General features: G+C 36.0%; 1 protein-coding gene across 2 annotated transcripts in view; it reads right to left on the reverse strand.

Annotated features, from left to right (window-relative positions):
* slc10a7 (solute carrier family 10 member 7) overlaps positions 1 to 20,511 on the reverse strand; it is a 99,238-nt gene that overhangs the window by 47,065 nt on the left and 31,662 nt on the right. Inside the window, exons 5-6 of one of the 2 annotated variants that reach the window (XM_042339230.1) lie at positions 19,528 to 19,566; positions 15,350 to 15,706 (exon numbers count right to left, since the gene is read on the reverse strand). In XM_042339230.1, coding sequence (XP_042195164.1) covers positions 15,575 to 15,706; positions 19,528 to 19,566 — 171 coding nt within the window. In that variant the 3' untranslated portion in view covers positions 15,350 to 15,574. Of the gene's footprint in view, positions 1 to 15,349; positions 15,707 to 19,527; positions 19,567 to 20,511 lie in introns of those variants that run through there. The other variant, XM_007899159.2, reaches the window with a different exon arrangement.

Raw genomic sequence — 20,511 nt, forward strand, 5'->3', positions numbered from 1 at the left:
GATACTTTTAGAAAATCCAAAAGTCAAGAAAATTTGCTAACTGATAAAAAATGGTAAAAAACATAAAATGGTACGATAAAATGAAAAAAGTTGTTTTAGTTAGTTTCAAATATGTGGTACAGTCAATTATTTTAGTTACTGATGAGAGTTTAAAGAACAATTACATTAAGCAACAGAGTAACAAATTTGCAATTATAGGGTAAATATAAATTGAGCACATGAACACCATAAGTCATTTTTGATCTACCATATTAGAACATGTGTTATAATGATGATACAGAACAAGTGAAGTTAGTTTCAAAACAGCTAGAGAATTAATAGGAGCACCCTCCAAATGTTTAATTTAATTCACAATGACATGAATTATTTCAAGACCGAGGTTCTTTCCTTCTTCAAGAAGACTGTATATAATGAAATTATGTTTACAACTGGTGATGTCTGTTTATAATGTACTTTCAAAGTGAAAATATTCCTCATACATTTTTGCAAAGTAGACAGTTGGCTCCTAAAACTACATACAGAGGTCAGTAATAGACAAGTTATCATGATTGGTGTTTCTATACCCAACTGTGAAAACGTTTGGCATTATTCCAATTAAATGACATGGTCAAGTACTCAGGGAACATAATTGATACCCTCAAGAAATGTAATTAAAAATCCAGAACTGACAGTTCTCACAGATCAGAATGTCCTTAACTGCTCTAATATCAGAAGAAACTCAGGTTATATTTTTTATGAATTGAAAAGTTTCATAAAATTAATACACAGCTTTAAAATATGCTTTTTAAAATACAGTAAATGGAAACAACAAATGAATTAGCTTTTTAATATCCAATAATCCAATCACATTATTCGTATTTGAAAGCTGAACATTCGAACCTAATTGAGTAATGGTTCTCTTCTACGCTTTTTAAAAAAAAGTGGCAAAAGGGGCAAAGAAATAATAAACCAAATCAGTAGCTGAATCATTAGACCAAAGTCTTGACTGAATAGTAATAAGTCAACTTTAGCTGAAATGTATTGGGAAAATTGAGTACAGCAAGACGAACAAAGTACTCCATCTCCTGTCTTGACCTTTGGATCAACCAGAGTATGCTCAATTCCCTGTGCAGTGCATGTAGCAGTTCATAAATGAAATCAGGAGGGCGGAAAGAAGTAATAATCAAATCTCCATTCACATAGTTATGTAATTTTATTTCGAGTTGTGACAATGATATAAGATGGTTGTAGTTTAAACAAAGCCAAATTGATGCAACCTCAGTTGTTGAGAACTAGAATGAAAATACATGCATTCAGTTTTAACTAAAAGAATGCCGATTGTTACTTAAATATATATGGGAACTCAGTTAATAAAATAGATTAGAAAACAAATGTTCACTTCCAGTTTAGAAAAAATTCAAAAATAAAATTTATACAATGGCATTCTTCTGTGCTGTAAATTTCTTTGGTTAAAAAAATTTCTACGATATACATCATGTTCTCAAAAATAGGCATACGTAAACATCATAAAAGCTGCATTAAAATACCACACTAGTTTTAATCTCATAATATTAGCAGCTACTATCTCATTTTATAAAAACTAGAAAAAAAAATCCCAATGATATTGCACTAACTTCTTGCAATTCAAAATGTACCATGAGGAAAGAATGATGGTTTGTGTGGTTGATGATGATGCAGAGAAATAACCTTAAATTGTTCATCTTTGGGTTGCCACTTCCAAAGATTCTTTTTTTTTTAAAAATGGTGCAAAGTTCACACTTAATTCCCATTTCTATGCATTACGTGTGACTCAAGGGAAGAAGATCCATTGGAGTCAGAGCAAGAAAGCAACTCTTAAAATCATTGCTGGCTAGAACTGGTGTACAGAGGGGTACAGAGTTTAGTGCTGGTGAGTATGTGGGTGGGGAGTTTGAGATCAGCTGGATCCTGTGCATGTTGGAGCTGGGGAGACTGGCAAAGAGGGCATTTGAGAAGTCAAGTTGTTTCGGCTGTGTCTGGTGCGAGGTATGGTCAGAGACGGGCAATGTGGCGGAGGTGGAGGATGGCGGTCCCGGGTCCAGATGTGGGGAAGGAAAGACATTTGTGTGTCAAACCTGATGCCTAGGTTGTGCACTGGTTTGGTAAGTCTGAGGGATAGGCAGGGAGGTTGAGAAAGTCAGTCACAGACATCACCAAGGAGCATATAGATAAGGAAGAGGAGGGGCCAAAGATGGAGCCCTGTGGTGCACCACAGGCGACTGGACAAACCGTTTGAGGAGATAAAGTGAAGGTGATTTGTTAGGTAGGACTTGAACCGGGCTAGTGTGGTCCTATTGAGGTGGATTAGGGAGGAGGGGGTGGATGAGGATGCTGTGGGCGACTGTGTCGAACACTGTGAAGAGGTCCAGGTGGATGAGGAAGCAGAGGCACTGCCTCCTCAGGGAATATTGGGGAGTACAATCCAGTTAGTTCTCCTCAGTACTGACTGAATTGGATTTTGAACTTGAAATTAAGTAAGAAAAACTTTGTGGTGACCAATCAAGAATCCAGAGTTTGGAAAATATTCAAACAGAAAGATTGAGCAACTCCCCTTGTGTTCAGACACTGAAGCACCAATATGCTATACCACCACGATTTATTTCTGTTCCAAGATGTAGTATAAAATTAATTTCATTTTCTTGACTTATACTATTCAAAATTCAAGCAACTTTGAGTAAAATAAAAGCATTCCAGTATATTTTACTAAAAAGTAAATGTTCACTAAAACGTACCTCTGTAATGTTTCTCAGTATATACAAATACAACTAGGAGCCTTATTTTAATGTGGTTCAGTATAGAATAGTGGTATATTATAGATCCACAGTATACCGGAAGGCTCCTAAAAGTCAATAGCATCTCGAGACCCCAGGAAGCCAGTCAGTTAATGGTGGAAGGTGGAAATCAAGTCAGGAGCCATTTTTATTACAAAAATTCTGATTTTGTGGACCCAAACCACCAACTTATAACAAGGCCCGACTGTAACATTCTGTTTCTAAAAGGTTTTATTGTCGAATAGAAACAAATACTTTCTCAAAGTTGGTTTCTTGCAAGAATCCCACCCGAGTAGTAAAAAAAAACTACCAAAAACGTTTTTTCCCTTTAACAGAGCATGGAAATTGCAAAACCATTTTAAGTGTCTGTGGTCTACCATACATTGGAAAAATGTAACTGATTTAACAAATGACTGCTCAATCAATGATGCATTGAGACATATGACAAAAAACAGTCAAAACCCATTACATTCCACTTCATTGCCCTGACCCTGCTCTCTAAACTCAAGACAAGTTGATAAGGAAGAGAGCAGAAGAGCAGTCTTGTGATCTATTAACCAACCCTAAAATTAAATAATTTTACTTGAATTAATCATGAAACTCTTCCAATTATTTATTGTTCAAAATGTTCACAATCTTGACATTAGGTCCCTAACTACAATAATAACAAAATTACATTTGTACAGCGCCTTTCCCGTTGGGCGGATGTCCCAAGGCGCTGGACAGTCAGTGTGACTACATAATAGAAGTGTACAAGACAAACTTTGTTTCTTTCAACAGATGGGCACAAACTAGTAAGATCAACAGTCAGTAGAACAACAAAAAACAACTTGCACGTATATAGCGCCCCTCACGCAGGGTAGTATTCCAGAGCGTTTGCCCACGGCAGAGCACGACGTTAACTAAAAGTTAAGCTTTAGACATGCCAGAGGCAGCTCTCAGGAGGTGTAAGGAGCAGCCTCAGCGGGAGTGAATTTTGCAGTTGAACATGATTTTTGCTCACAGTGGAGAAGCAGTTTAAAGGCAACTGTCCAGCACAATTCTGTTTGTCGAACACAATCATTGTAGCAATTGTACAATAATTGCAGCAATTAGGTAGATTGAAGCAATCTACCTTCACCATTAGTTAATCATTTTTCTGGAACACAAAATGTAATGATTTGGAAAGCCTATTGCTCTTCAGTAACAAAGTTAAAATAGTTCAAAAATGTTATGGACTCTTAAGACTACAAGGTTCAAAAAAATGTAGATCACAGAGATACCAGGAAAGCACTGAAGTTGTAGAACTTGATACAGCACCAACACATCACTGGAGCATACTAAATGGATCCAAACCTCTATTGAGCTACAAGTGAAACCATGATATAGCCAAGTGTGTGTGTGGTGTGGGGGGGGGGGGGGGGGGGGTTGCACTGTGTATGTGTGTGTGTATATATATATACAATATACATATATACATGGTTATTGATTGTTTGGCTTAATTTTTGCTTAACTACATAACAGATCATTTAATTAGTAGCCTTGAAAGGGAAAGCCCAAATATCCTGAGGATTACTTGAAATTTAAATGGATATTAATCACCAACACATTAAATGAGTCCAAATTGCCACTACCAATTAACCCAGAGGGATGGCAGAATCTGCAAAACTGTCAAACTACTTAGCCTTGTCAATAGTATCCTAATCCAAAAATGATTGCCCTGTTACAAAAAAACGTATGCCATAAAACAGAATACACAAAATTCAAGCTTGATTGAATTCATTCAACAAACAGCCTGTCTCAGTAAACAATGTCACATGGTTGGATAGAAATTTGAGGAGCGGGTAAGAAAAATCAATTAAAATGTGGTCACATTGCAGGAAAGTGAATTTATGGCAGTTATTTGATATAATGTGGTTAATATTTCAGGTAGATTCAATTAACACAATTTCACCGCCACAGATGTACAGACATGGGATGCAAAATCCCCAAGGACATTTTGAGCATCAGAGTAATAAGTGATGTACAAACACAATAGCTGAAGTACATAACATGGTCCATTCAGCTATGGTTCGATATTACAATTCAAAATTAAAACGTAGCTTAGATTTCCATAAATGACAATAAATCATGCAACTAAAATAATAACTGGAACCCAGATTTTCAGTGGAAATATATAATTGTAATTGCTATTCTCAGTTATTGATTCAGAGACCCTGGAGAAGTGGCAGTTTCAGCTTTTATGTCTCTTTGATACTGACGAAGATCTGAACCAAATAGCAAGTAACGAGGGACTTAAGTTCACATAAATAATATTAAACATGCAGCAGAAAGGTCAGCTATAATTGGTAATATACATGGGAACAAAACAAGTAAGCATTCAGCCAATCTACATCTTATCAAACAGTCTTGAGTATTCATTAAAGAAAGATACAATATTTGAGTTTGAAATAAATTTCTGCAAATTGAAAGTGTCTCTACCATTGCCAAATCCAACCCCTCCAAATTATTTTAGTCAGTTTTCACAGTAGTAATTAATTAAGTAAAGATCAGCAACATATGCATTTAACACATACACACAAACAAACACCACTTAAATATATTAACGGGCTTCAACGTTATTTCCAAGAATTACTATTTGTCTGGAGGAACTCTCTTCCAGGGTTAAACAAGGAAATTATAGCACAGTATAATTTGCTCCTGTCCAATTTTTCTCCCCAGGCAATTTGGCACGGGTATAATACAAAATCAAGAGGGCGGCCACCAATGAAAGAAATTTAGTAAGTACTTTTGGCATCAGAGCAAAGTAAAGAGAAACACACAACTGCTTCTATAATTATCAAATCTCTACTGAACACAATCTTTGTGGGAAGAATTCTGGTCACTGCTATCAACCTCTTATTCTATTTGGTCCATTCTGGTTGCTTTTGTTTAAAGAACGGATGATAGTTATTCAAAGAAGATGAGGACACCTGGATACTCTTCTGTAAACAGGGCACTAATCTTGGTGATCTATGCTGGGCTTCTGAGAGGATCTCGTTCCATATTACTTTCGTCAGCTATCAGAATTTTGGTCATTAAATACACAAAACAAAAGGCCAATCTCAAAAATAAATGGGCAGCGTAATGACGAACCATTAGGTACAAGTAACATACAGGAAAGAAGATTATGAGTAAGAGGGTGAAAATTTCACCCAAGTAAGCAAAGCCTTAGAGAAGGCAAACCAAGACTTATTTTAAAGTGTGTCAAGAACATCAGACCAGTCACCATAAATAGAAATGAGCAAAAATTTAAGTTAATAATATTAGTAATCCTTGCATTTGATATAGCGCTTTTCACGTCTTCTAGACTTCTCAAAGTGCTTCACAGAATAGACAATAAAGTGAATTGACTGTATATTTCTGGGTGAAATGCAGCAGCACAGCAGTGTCCCACAAACAGTTGTGGATTGAAATGAGCAATTTTTTTTTGAGGGATTATTATCAGGCGTGTGGAGTAAGGAAACTTGCCCAAGGTTTCGTCCTGCCAGGAATTGAACCCAGGTCTCTCGCTTGCAAAGATAGTGCTCTAACCACTGAGCTTCAGGACTCCACAAGTTTAAGGTTAATTGAAATTTGTGCCTCAGTTGATGGACTAGTTTAGGGTGAATGGTTCTGTGGCATTGAATGATCAGATGTAAATACCAAACTTCCTCTTTGGTGAGTTCCTTAGTTCTTCTGGCTCATTTGTCACCATTCTGTGACCTATGCATCGCAGCAATTTTTAAAAGAAAACTTTACTTGCTATCAAAGCTTATTATAGTTTTAACACTTAGAAAATAATGTTGAATTATTAAATGTTTCAATTGTATAGAGACAAAGGAAGTTAAAACAAATATCAGAGAAAAATTGTACTCAGTGAATTAAATGCTGATATCTCAGTGGATAAAGGCACTGATAATAATCTCTCAAGAAAAAAAAACAATAATAAATTGGTCACTTCAATCCATGACTGTTTGTGGGACACTGTGTGCAATTGGCTGCTGCGTTTCGCCCACAAATATACAGTCAATTCACTTTACAGTATATTCTGTGAAGAGCTTTGAGACATCTAGAAGGCATGAAAAACTTTATATCAAATGCAAGGATTATTTATTAATATAGAAAAAAACTGCTGGAAAGTGCGCACAAAAAGACATTGGTAGTACTAATTTGCAATATTCCAGTTTGTGGTTCGTAAATATTGGATTGTAAAATTCTAAGCCAGAAAATTGTGATTCCCAACAAAGTAAAAACCGGACATGGCTTTAATCTCATCAATTGCAAAAACTCAGCTACAGGTTATGCAGCAAAGTTTATGATATGAAACTATGAAAAATATTTAGTTTAAATGGCATGTTAAATGTTAATCTTTTTTTTGTTTCCTCATTCACTCCCTATCAATTTATAAGCCTCAGTACGTAAATCTTTCAAAGTAAGGTTTGCTTTCATGAGCAGTTTTCCATAAAACTGAAAATATGCAACAGAAACCTGAAAAACAGCTTGTTCGTAATGAATTACTAAAATAAATACCCTTTGTGTAGGTGACAAGAATGAAAGATACATTAAGTAACATTTCTTCACTTGTACTAGCTGAGAAACCAAGAGGACCAGTGGGCATGTCCAGGCTCATAGTCATATGTTATGTAACTGGCATTGCAATAATAATAATCCTTTGATATAGCTCCGTATCACGGCTTCAAAATGTCTCAAAGCGCTTCACAGAATATATTGTAAAGTGAATTGACTGTATATGTGCGCTTATTTGTGTGTTCATAGTAGTACAGTAGTGTATTTTGCACAGAATCAGTAACACTATTGTATTGAATATACAAATGCCAATGTGTAGGCGATGCAATCACATGAATAGATAATTTCAGCTAATCAGTTCTAACTCATGACAGAGGCAGAGACATGGAGCTGTGCCTAAGAATATGCCACCTTTCATGCTGGGAGCACATCTCAAAGAACTTCACAGGATTTACTGTAAAGTATAGATACTTGATATTTTGTTGTAACATAATTTCTTTGAAGAATACAGATTTTTAAAACAATTATATTTGAAGTTAATATCAGAAATCCAGAAACTGTTATTTCTATCATTTATCAAGAACTAAGTTTAGTAACTGTCACTAATACTGATCAGTTCTTGAACATTTTCTGAGAACATTACATGTAGACACTTGAGAATCACCTTATTTATATTCACCCCCCACCAAAAAAAATAATAAAAGCAGATTTCCTATCAATAACAGTGAACAGATTTGCTGAACTTGGCAGATTCCAGAAGATTAATAATTCAAACCACATGGGAATTTTGTCATTGTGAAACTGACTCGTCTATGAAGGTAGTTTAAAGAATTTTGAATGTGATCTATTTTAGTGCAATGGAGTCTTTCACCTTCAATATTTGTTATAAATGCAGAAACAATCTATTCTGTGTAACGTCTATAGTGAAAATATTACAGTATTAAAACAATGTTTTATTTATGATGATCTCTTGCAGTCATTGTAAACAATAGCATATGAATGGAAACTGCTTTATTGTATCAGATTACAATTAATGATTGTGTCCTGGCCAACTAAAATGTTAAACTAAACTATTAAACCCCAACTAAAATTGGCTGTTTGTGGGATATTGCTATGCGCAACTGGCTGCCACATTTCACTCACAAAATACAGTCAAAACACTTTACAGTATATCCTGTGAAGTGCTTTGAGATGTCACAATGACATAAAAGGCACTAAATCAAATGCAAGGATTATTATTATTTATTTTATTGATCTGATTTGCAATTATGGCCATATGTAATTAACAGAGCAAAAGCAAAAGTGAAACCAATCCCATTATAAAATTTCCCTATTATCTCGTGCTTATTTTTATTTAGTCTACTAATTATTCTGAATGTTCACTGCAAGGTAAACTTTCAGACTTGGTCTTTATTCTAAAAATACAATACAATTGACATTTTTATAGTAAGTTTCATGTTGGGAGGATGTCCCAAAATAAAACAGATAACTAATTCATCTGTATCGATCATAAAACATTACTTATGTATAAATAACAACATGCAGTTATATTGTGCCTTTCATGCCAGGGCATAAAATATGCTAACTAACTCTAGTTTCAATATAAAATAACTTGCTTATCATCTGTCAAATCTAAACACTAACGCTTAGTGGATGGTACCATGTTGCTTCTCCCCTCCATCTACAGTTCTTTCCACCAAGTCTTACTTCAGAGATACACAAGAAGCAGCATCTGAATGAATGCATGGAATTAACTTTGCATTCCTACAACTTCTTACTAAAACCATTGGTTATAACAGGATTGGGTTTGTAGGTAATAAATAATTGTGTGGTATTTCCGTTTGATATGATTAAGTCCTTTTAACATCCAATTCTGACGGCTGTGGACAGATAAAACAACTTAACGTTTAAGGCAGAAATGGGAGACCCCTTGGTTGGGAACTTGGGACGGGGCGTTAGAACTACACAATCAGCTTCCCAAATTAGATATCAATTATAAATTGATTAATCAAAAGCATCTGCATCTCACTAACTCTACTCCACATCACCATGTCTAACAAAAAATTAACTTATCCAAATGTAACAATAACAAATGTATTAAAGGTCTTGGAAGGTTAATATCATCGGATGTGATACCAAAGATTAACCCGAAAACAAACAAGAAGAGTTTTTATTTTCAGATGCACAAAGACAGCAAAGCAAGACATTGGTTTAGAGATGCAAAGGGCAATTTCAGGACAACAACAACAAAAATTACATTTGTAAAGCGCCTTTCACGTCGGGAGGACGTCCCAAGGTGCTGGGCAGAGAAAGTTGGGGGTCAGGGTGGAGGGCGAGGGGGGGGGAAAGCAGGGAGATCGAAAGCATAGTTGAAGAAGAGGGTCTTGAGATGGGTCTTGAAGGTGGCGAGGGAGGGGCTGAGGCGAAGGGACTGCGGGATAGAGTTCCAGAGGGTGGGGGCAGAGTGGTGGAAGGCCCACCCGCCAATAGTGGGGCGAGTGAGGCGGGGGACGTGAAGCAGGCCGGAGCCCGCTGAGCGGAGGGAGCGAACAGGGTGGTAGGGGGCTAGGAGGTCACAGAGGTAGGGGGGGAGCAAGACCGTGGAGGGCTTTGAAGGTGAGGACCAGGATCTTGAACTGTATCCTCTGTGTGAGGATACAGTGGAGTTGGGCGAGGATGGGGGTGATGGGGTCACGGAGCCCGGTGCGGTAGAGTACACGGGCTGCAGAGTTCTGGATGATCTGCAGCCTGTGGAGGGAAGAGTTGGGGAGGCCGACAAGCAGTGAGTTTGCATAGTCGAGCCTCGATGTAACGAAAGCGTGTATGACAGTTTCAGCGGCCTGCGGTGTGAGACAGCGGTGGAACCGGGCAACGTTGCAGAGGTGGGGGAAGACAGAGCAGGTCAACACCAGGACAGGAACTAGGAAGTATTTATTTACCCAGCGGATAATTATCAACTGGAACAGGTTCCAGGAAGGGTGCTTAAGGCCAGGATATTGGACTTGTTTAAAAAAACAGCTTTCTGCTGTGATGGAAGATGTGGGTGGGTATTCTGCAAGGATTTGGGGGCCTTCTTCAATTACACCAATCTTGTGTATAAAAAGGGTCAGGGAACAGTGTAATTATTGTTACAACGTTCGTTATTCCAGTACCTTGGGACTTCCTCCCGACTTGAAAGTCGCTGTACAAATGTAAGTTGTTGTTAGTTTGTTGCTCTAGTTGCCAAGTAGATTTCCCTCTACATTTTTATAGATTTCCTTTCTTTCAAATAAAACAGGTTTTGGATAGCAGTATATTGACAATATAACCACTGAATAGCTAACTAAAAAAAAATAATTATTGTGCTTTACTTGATAAAAACATCTATGCCTGGGAAGACCTATCTCCTTCCACATTTATGTACTATTTATGAACTGACAAAAGTGGACTAAATATTCTAAACTAGTCTCAATAAATGTAAAAAGCTACCTTTCCAACAGTACTGTTGGAACAACAAGAATGAATAATTTAAGTACTCGAAACTTTACATATACAGAACAGATCAAGCAGACAACTGGCATTTTCACTTCAAATTTGTTTCGTCTTTAGTCAGTTTGCTTCATCTGCATTTCTAACACCTGCTTCAGACAGTTTTCAACCATGTTAGCATGTACAGTGCATTCTCTTTCATCTTAATCTATCAATATCCATCTACCAGAAATGTATGACTCAGGGGGGAATAATCTACCAAGTAAAATTGATCGAGTCTTCAAAAAAAGTGTCAGTATATGAAGGGGAAGTCATGTGATGACAATGTTCTTAAAGAGGGCAGCCATCTCATGTAAGAAGAAAGACAACTGCAGTTTATTCGGTCAATTTGCAAGTTTCAAACAATAAATTGTGAACCCAGCCTAGGTCTTTTCAATCAATCACCAGCAATTGTAGGCAAATAACATTTAATATAAAATTATTATAATATAAACTGAAGTAGTACAGTCAATTCACTTTACAGTATATTCTGTGAAGCGTGTGGAGACATCTCAAAAGCTTGATAAGGCGCTATATCAAATGCAAGGGTTATTATTATCAAGTATAATCGCATTTAACTTCTACATATGGATACAGACGGACTTAGGATTCGATATCCAAAAGAGCTCATCGGTGTATATTGCACATCATTTATATATTAATATTTAAGAAGAACACACAGAATTTCCCCTCCGTACACTTGTTCCCATTATGCTTACTACTAGAATCAGCTTTTCCCAAGCAGAGCCCTGCTATACCACATTGTATATACAGGAGTCCTGTAGCTCAGTGTTTAGAGCACTCGCTTTGCAAGCGAGAAACCTGAGTTCAATTTCAGGCAGGTCAGGGTGAAACCTTGGGCAAGTTTCCTTACTCCTTACTAATAATAATCCCTCCAAAACAAAACAATAATAAATTGGCCATTTTCAATGTAATGTATTTATTTTACATATTTAAATTATTTTCTAAATACTGTATGGCCATGTAGGTTCAATTTGCCATTCTGTATATAGATGCCTCTAAATTATCTCTGTAAGGTATCATCCCAGGATCTTTTAACTGCAGAAGTTAGGCAGCACATTTAAGCATCCTGCCATCAAGTACATGGGCAGACAGGCTCAAGCTCAGCATTAATACAAATGTACATCAGGGTATACCCTCTCCAATATGTGCAATGACAAAGAGAGAACATCTTGTAAAAGGGATCAAACCCACACGAAGATTTTACAAAGTGTTATGGGGCATCTTTTGAATCCTATGAAAAACAGCAAAGTGATCAGAATTGTAGCTTCCACTAGTGTGGCATTTTGATACTAATGTAATCAAACACTAATGTATGAAACAGCAAAGGTTAAATCTAGTTGTCGTGCACGCATAACATATAGTACCCAGGTACTTCTATTCAAATTGGTTTCACTACAAACCAGGATTCTGGTTACGTTTTCACTGCTAATCTAAAAGGTAAATTCTGTTCAGTGGAAATCAGGGAGAGAAGTGAATTAACTTCTTGTGAATCCCATTAGATAAACATCTGTCTCTCTGACAGGGAGGTGAAAGGCCATGCTGTGGAAATACTTATTGTAATGTTAGCATCCTTTTTTGCTTCACTCTTGGGACTACTGGCATCTTTCCTGAAGCAATCCACTTGGTGTTGGAATAAATGGCACACAAGAGTCAGACAATGCTATTATAATATCATGTTTGGCAACTGTGTATTTTCTTACATAGGATAGTGCACACTCTCCCACAATCAAAACAAAACAGGCATTAGGAAAATTTGATTTTGTGCAATAAAGATGTGACCAAAGATATTATTCCCAAAGTAATCATATTTACATTTTGTTTACCGTTCAGACAAGTAAAAATATTGCTTACTGTAAATCAGGAAACTGGCACATTATTCATACTAAACCTTTTGCACAAATACATTTTTGTTTTCATTCCTATTCCCACCAAACCGAATCTTGCTTCCTTCAGTTTCCCTAGCTTTGTATACGTGTATCTATGAATAGTTATTCTACTTTTCATCTATCAAATATTGCATATCAGGAATGTACCATTTATTTTTTGATGACAAAGTTTTTCATGTCGATTTATAAATGGTTGCACTAAATGTAAATAATCCTTGCATTTGATATAGCGCCTTAATGCAAGGTTTATTATTACTAAGATAATATGCAACCCCATAAGAAATACAAATGTTTTCATTTAATGAGGCCCAAAACCCACAAACATATGGGCTTTCAAAATTAATCGGGAAATAATTGCAGTGGACCTATTTGTAACAGTAAAACTGAAAGAAACAAAAATACTGAAATCTTAAACATTCCATTCTGCTTTCAATTTTAATACTTATATAATAATAATCCTTGCATTTGATATAGCGCCTTATCACGCCTTTGAGACGTCTTCAATTCTTCACAGAATATACTGTAAAGTGAATATGGGTGAAATGCAGCAGCCAATTGCGCACTGCAGTGTCCCACAAACAGTCGTAGATTGAGTGACCTTATTGTTATTTCTTTCTTTAAATACAATACAATATTATTATTCACATTGTATTAAAATCAACCCCATCCTAAACACAGCATTTTAGGCAATGACACCAAACGTTCAGGAGTGTGGAAGGCAATTTTAGGACAGACAACAGGAAGTTTTTCTTCATACATATAAACTGCTGAAATGGGAACCAGAAGGGCAGTTGAGGCTGGGTTACTGGACTCATTTTTAAAAAAAAGCTTAATGATCTAATAGGAAGGCGATTGTGTGGGCATTTCAGAATGAGAATAAGTTGAAGGCTGTCTTCGTGTATACTCCTTGTTATCTCTTTGGGAAGGTTGCAAAAAGGCATAATCTGTTACTCCAAAGCACAGTTGAATCAGAATTAAACGAAGTATGAATCTTCATTTTCACGTAATTTATATAAATACCAGTGCTGCTATTTTAGAGTGACCTTCAGTGATGTCAAAAAAGTCACTTCACTTTGCAGTACATATTGTGAAGAGCTTTGAAATGTCTTTACCTGAAAGGTGTTAGACCAAATTTAAGGATTATTAATATCTGCAAAGACTTGAGGAGGCAATTAGTGCTGCAAGTAATTGGGGCTACTTTTTAGTGGTTATGAAATAGAGCCTGTCAATTAATGCCAGTCATTTTGTGCAGTTAGGTCCTCAAATTTGAAGACAGCTATTCGATTGTACCACAGCATAAGTTGCTACTGCTTTTAGGAATGGAAAAAGCAAATATCTGTTGACAAATATCACATTCAATTAGCTCCTTCTTGTCCCTTTGCTTTCACTGAAGCACCTCAACTCCATTAAGGACTATTTTTGAAATGGTTAAGAAGTCAACAAACAATAAGGTCTCAAGATTGGAAGGGGCAAGATGAGGAACTATTTAAACTTAACTACTTACACATAAGGAAGGCTGTGAATACATTGAACAATTTTCCCAGGAATGGAGACAATATTGACAACAACAACTTGCATTTAGAGAGCATCCTTCACACAGGTGGCATCTCAGAGTGCTTTCGTTGACAATTTAAGAAGGAATGAGATAAGATTTATTTTGCTCATCGAGATCGTAAATATTAAAGCTAGAGGGCAATGATATTTAGAAAACAGGAATTACCAGATGCACTATCATGAACCTTTCTGGTCATTTACAATTCCTTTGAGGACATTTTCTGGATGCATTCCACTGTGCTTCAGAATACATTGTTGAGAGCTATGCTAGTTCAAAGTGAATCCAGGAATTATTTATTTACGCAAACAGTTGCGAGAATTGAAAGAATGCTGAACGCATTTTAGTCACTCATATAGGAAGAAGTTACTGAGGTATTTAAATGGGATACGGATAGATAATTGGGAAGTGATATTAAGGGATACTGCTAGGAAACAAAAATGTTATAGAGTGCCATAATCTAATGAAATAGTGCAGCAGGCTTGATGAACTGAATGGCCAATTTCTGTTCCAAGTTTAAAATGGTCCTGACTGAATTATATACAGAGATTATCAATTTCAGCTACAGTATGTTCAAATACTAATGAGTTTGTACACATTTGCATTAAGGAGAAAAGAGAAAATTGTTCCAGACTTTGAAACGCTAAATACATTTTTTTTTAATTTGACAACTCCATGGAAACATTCTCTCTCCAGGTTTCTAACTTTGCTAAACATCTTTCAGAAAGAAGGCTTTAACATCTGTCATTTTCTCAATCCTAATGTTAAAACCCAACATTTTAAGTCTAATATAGTAATATGTTTTAAGTAAAAGTTCAAGCCTTCAGATAACTAAAATGAATTAATTATGCAGCATCAGAATTATTTTTTTTCTTTTACTACACAACTAATGGGTTGCCAAATTTTATTCTGTTGAATGAATTTTCAATTTTATAATGTCTGTCTGAATGAATCAACATTTCTTAAAATTGGAATTTTAAATATCATTAGCAGCAACGATTCCTCAGATGAAAGTAAATTGCAAAGAAGAAGCTAATTTTATAAGCATTTCTCTTCTTTTGCGGTAATTATGAATGCTTTAACCTTTTAACTTAATTACTCACTTACTAGTTAATTTTACTTCTCCAATTTCTTATATACATATTATGGCGTTCTCATGCTCTACTTCTCTATATTTTCCTGTTCTTTTTCATTTTCTACCTAATACATTACTATCATCTATTTTCCACTTAATTCATTACTGCAACATGTTTCACCATTCTGTCTGTTATTTACAATTGTTTTTGCACTTAATGCAAAAAATAACAGGGCTCTGGATTGGAACACTTTTCTGATTTGCATCTTAACCATTTTCTGAACATCAGCATGGGTTGTGGGGAGTTTATAGCTCCTTCAATCCATCTTTGGTGATCTTTGTGCTCCTATGGGTGTGAAAAATATTGGTAACTTCAGCATCAAACACTCTCAGATTAGGTAGACCGAAGTCAGATATAGATTAAAGCTCCCCCTTTAGTGCCTCAATTTGCATTTTAGAACAACCACATCTCTCACACCAGTCATCCTCGTCACCTATCAATTGACACTCCTGGAAGAGTAATTTGTGCCAAATGTTGGGTCATTTCAGTGGTGGATGAGCACCGACCAAGAATTGAGCTGAGATTATACAAGCAAAATTTCATGTAGGAACAGCACAGAATGAGGAAACGGTCCTCAATTTGAGCTAGATTCAAACTACTGTTTAAAAACAATGTGCGTAAGCCTCCATCAATATGCTTGAATTCCACGTTTAAAATCAGTACATTGCACACAGAAAACATTGCTTTAACACAAAACAATCTATACGGTCCCCACACTTTGCATGTACAGTTACTGTAATATCAGGCCTCCGGGGATTTAACTCAACTGATTTGGCAATGTCACCAGCGTCACATTTGTGGCAGCTAATTGATGAAAGCTTCAATAGCATCTGGAGAAGAAGAAATTGATCAGGGACAGTCAGCAAAGATTCATAAAGGGCAGATCATGCTCGACTAATCCAATTTATTTTTTTGAGATCATTGAGAGCGTAGATGAGGGAAATGTGGTGGATGTTATATATGGGCTTTTAGAAGGCCTTTGATGAGGTAATTTCATAAGAGATTAACATCAAAACTTGAGTCATAGTTCAAAAAGTGGTAGAGTGGCAAGAAGGATGGGATTGGGAACAAAATGTAGAGGGTAGGAATCAATGATTGTTTCTCATGCTTACAGAACATAACTAGTCATGCACCCCTGGGGTCTTTCTACAACTATTGTTTTTTTTAAACAATGTACATCAATCACTTGTGTGTGGACATATTGGAGGAGCTGTGTCTGGGTTTGCTGATCACACTAATTTTGGGGTATACAGGCACATTGGGAGAAGGACTGATTAAGACTTCAGGTCAAAATGAATAAACAATGAGCAGATACATTTATAATAATAATCCTTGCATCTGATATAGCGCTTTTCACGTCTTCTAGACGTCCTAAAGCGCTTCACAGAATATACTGTAAAGTGAATTGACTGTATATTTGTGGGCGAACGCGGCAGCCAATTGCGCACAACAATGTCCCACAAACAGTCATGGATTGAAAATGTCCAATTTTTTATTGTTTTGTTGGAGGGATTATTTAATGTGAAGTACAACATTTTTGGGAAAAGAATATGAAGTAGAAATATAATCTGAAGAGTAAAGAACTCGTTCGAATGGAGTAGCAGAAGGAGCTGGAGGTCAAGGCAAAAGTGGGACAGCAAGAACTAAAAGGTATCAGGAAGGCAAAGAGAATTGTTAGATTTATAAATCAGTGTATGCAATATAAAAGTTGGAAACCTATGATGAAAATGGATAGCACATGTAAAAATAATTCTTGAATTTGACATAGTGCAAGATCCCATTATTTGGATGTATCAAAGCACTTTACTAGATTATAGTGTAAGAAGTAGTTAGCCTGTGTATATTTTGTGGGTGGACATAGCAACCAATTTGCACACAGCAATGTCTTACAAAAACCCAATAATGAATGACCAATTTTATTTTGGGGATTGGTGGCCAAGACACCAGGACAAAATTTGCTTCTCTTTTCAAATAGTGCTATGAGATCTTTAAACGTCAACTTGGACAGACAGATGGGACCCCAGTTTAATGTCTCAACCTAAGAACAGCACCTCCAACCATGCAGCACACCTCCAGCATGGCTCTGGCGAGTCAGATTAGACTATATGAGTTTCAAATTCCCATGTGGGGCTTGAACCCACAACCTACTGAATCAGAGAGTACACAACTAACTGAGCCAGGCCGACAACATTAATCAGGCCGCAGTGAGAATACTTTGTTCAGTTTTGGGCTCCCATTATAAAAATGATGTCATAGAGATGGAGAGAGTCAACACAAATTCACCAGTATAATACGAGGTATGGGACAATACACATATGAAGTGACGGTGGTTAAATTGGTTAAAGTTAGAAGAGCGAGTTCCAGCACCACATTGAGACTTATGCTTATAGTCTAATCCAGTGCAGTAAAAGAGGAATGCTACATCATCAGATGTTTCATCCTTTAAATGCGAAGTTAAACTCAGGTCCCATGTGCTGCTCAAGTGTACATTAAACATCTTGAGATGTATTTTAAAAAAACTTCTTATTAATTTAAACCCAGCTCTGCATAGTTACTAGGGTTTGCTGTCTCGCTAAGGAGAGAGTGCGTATTCCATTCCAGATACAGGGAAATTTCCATGTTTAGATTACATACATATGTGGAATTCTCGGTCTAGGTTGGATACTCCTAAGCATGGTGATGATTTTTTCACATGAATTAGACACCCGGCTGACCCTGAAAAAGGTTGCCACTGTCATGTGCAATATGACACTGATGCTGACCTAATGGCCCACAAATTGACCAAGCTACCTTCCAATAATCATCAGATCGTCACCAAAACATTTTGCCTACAGTGTATCATCGAGATTTGCCCGTCTGTGTGCACGCACAGTGAATGTGAAATGACTGAACAGTGATTGTGCCCCGGATAGATGGAATTTTATAGACCGCAATCTCTGCATTATAACAGAGATCCACTGTATTTAGCAGTCATTGTCTGATAGATTAATGCAACCTGAAATAAATAGGTTTTCAAATAGTGCAGTATTTACAAGAATGTTACAAATACTAACAATTGCATGTTTCTACCTTTCCGACACAGAGCTATTATGCTACAACTGGAGATTATTACCTAACCATTCGGCATAATATAGTTGATCTGATGCCAGATATTATTAAGGCACATCTAAGAGAGAAATAAAATTTTTGAATCTGCATTACAAAGCAGCAAGTGTAAAATGAGGAGGAGAAAATGAAATTATATTTCTAACTTTCTCTTTGGCAAAATGCAAATAAACGTTTTGGTCTGAAATTTATGTAAATTGCATTCATCTATCAAATACAACTAAGGCAGCTACATTTAAAAAAAATTATACTGAAAATCCCCAAATATTTTGCTTCCCAGTAATTGGACAGCATAATATTTGTCTCAACTGTTAAATAAATGTTCTAAACAACTAATAACTGGAAGAATTGCTGAAACCTGCAAACTTGTTATATACATTGTATTATAATACTATGTATGGAATAATTATTTATCTTCCAAATATGAATTCAGTGATATCCAGTGATGAGTGTTTAATGAACCTTATAAAAATAATCTTTGCAATGCACATTTCTGATGATAAACGAATCAAGTGATATCCCATCCAAAATAAAGATTTGTTAAATTGCTTTAAAGTAATAAAAAAATTAAAACAATGAAAGAATTTAAAACTCTCAATACAATCGATTATTGAAAGGTAGTTCATTTCAGAATTATATTTCAGTCACTATTAAAAAATTAAACAGACTTTTGGAAGACAATTATGTTGCCCATGTGCAAAAGTAAAAGTAATACCAGTACATCAATGATACCAAATTTATGTACAAGAAGGGGCCAAAGCTATAACATAGCAATAATACAAGGTAGGTGCAAAGTTTTGAAAAGCTTCATTTTATCCATTAATGCATTCAAGACAAATTCCAATTACTAAAAAATGGAAAGTAGAAATTAAAATTAGCAGCTTCCTTTGAATGACACTGAATAATTTAAGATAAAGAGGTTAAGAACCACATCACTAACCCCGATTTGTTTCAGATTTCAATTTGTAAAATGTGTTCTTGTAAAGGTAGTCAATACTTACCAGAAAACTTCCAAAAGCAGAATTGAAAATAGCAGCTGCCTGTAAAACAAAATATTAGTCTGAGTATTCTTATATATTTTTCGATTGAATAATATTTGCCACATTTCATTGTTATACAGTTAAACAGAGTGCTGTAAATGATTTCATCAGATTGAACACAACTCAGAAAGCACAAGTACACTGTAAGTATGTTCCGTTTGATAATGACAGTCATACAATAAGAACAAATGTATTACATAAACAGATTTTGGATCTTTCCAAGCAATGACAAACTTACCTAAAGGGACACCACTGGAGTTTAAAAATAAGTGCAGTCCCATTCCACTAAGATATATCTTACATCTTGAAAGGCAAAGCCAAATTGAGCAAAACAGGGTTGCAGTATGATCCTCTTTCATCTAAGAAGTGTACCATAAAAAATTCTGAAGATCTAGTTTGATTGCTTGAAACCAGAGGTATAGCCTCCACTCCCAAAACATATAACACAGTACTGTTGCTTTGAAAACCATCATAGCCAAAACAGATAATAGGTACAGTAAACATGAATAAAGTCTAAAGCCATATTCAAAAGGCAAAACTCTATGCAAGTACTGCTACAAAAGAGCATTCGAGACTGAATGGATAATGATGTCCTTGGCTCCAGTGTTTAGCTTTCTTATTCACGTTCATAATTAATTCAAGAACATTGATAATTTCATTAGATTGTTTTTCCAGACTTATCAATAAATGATGGGAATGGAGCACAGCTCCACTTTAACCTGCCAACATAGAACCTCTGCTCACTGCTCACATAGTATGTTCCATCACAATGGGAAATTTCCAATGTCTAGAGTAAAGGAGTCAACAACTGTAATATGTTTCAGCATCTTGTGCGTGCCTTAAACGATCCCTCCATAAACCTTTTGTAAACTAGCCTCCTTTAAAATCAGTATGTACATTGGCATTATTGTACATCTTTCCAGAAACATTTTGATATGCACAGAA

The sequence above is a fragment of the Callorhinchus milii genome, unplaced genomic scaffold (assembly GCF_018977255.1).
Source record: "Callorhinchus milii isolate IMCB2004 unplaced genomic scaffold, IMCB_Cmil_1.0 Scaffold1, whole genome shotgun sequence".
Classification (NCBI taxonomy): domain Eukaryota; kingdom Metazoa; phylum Chordata; class Chondrichthyes; order Chimaeriformes; family Callorhinchidae; genus Callorhinchus; species Callorhinchus milii.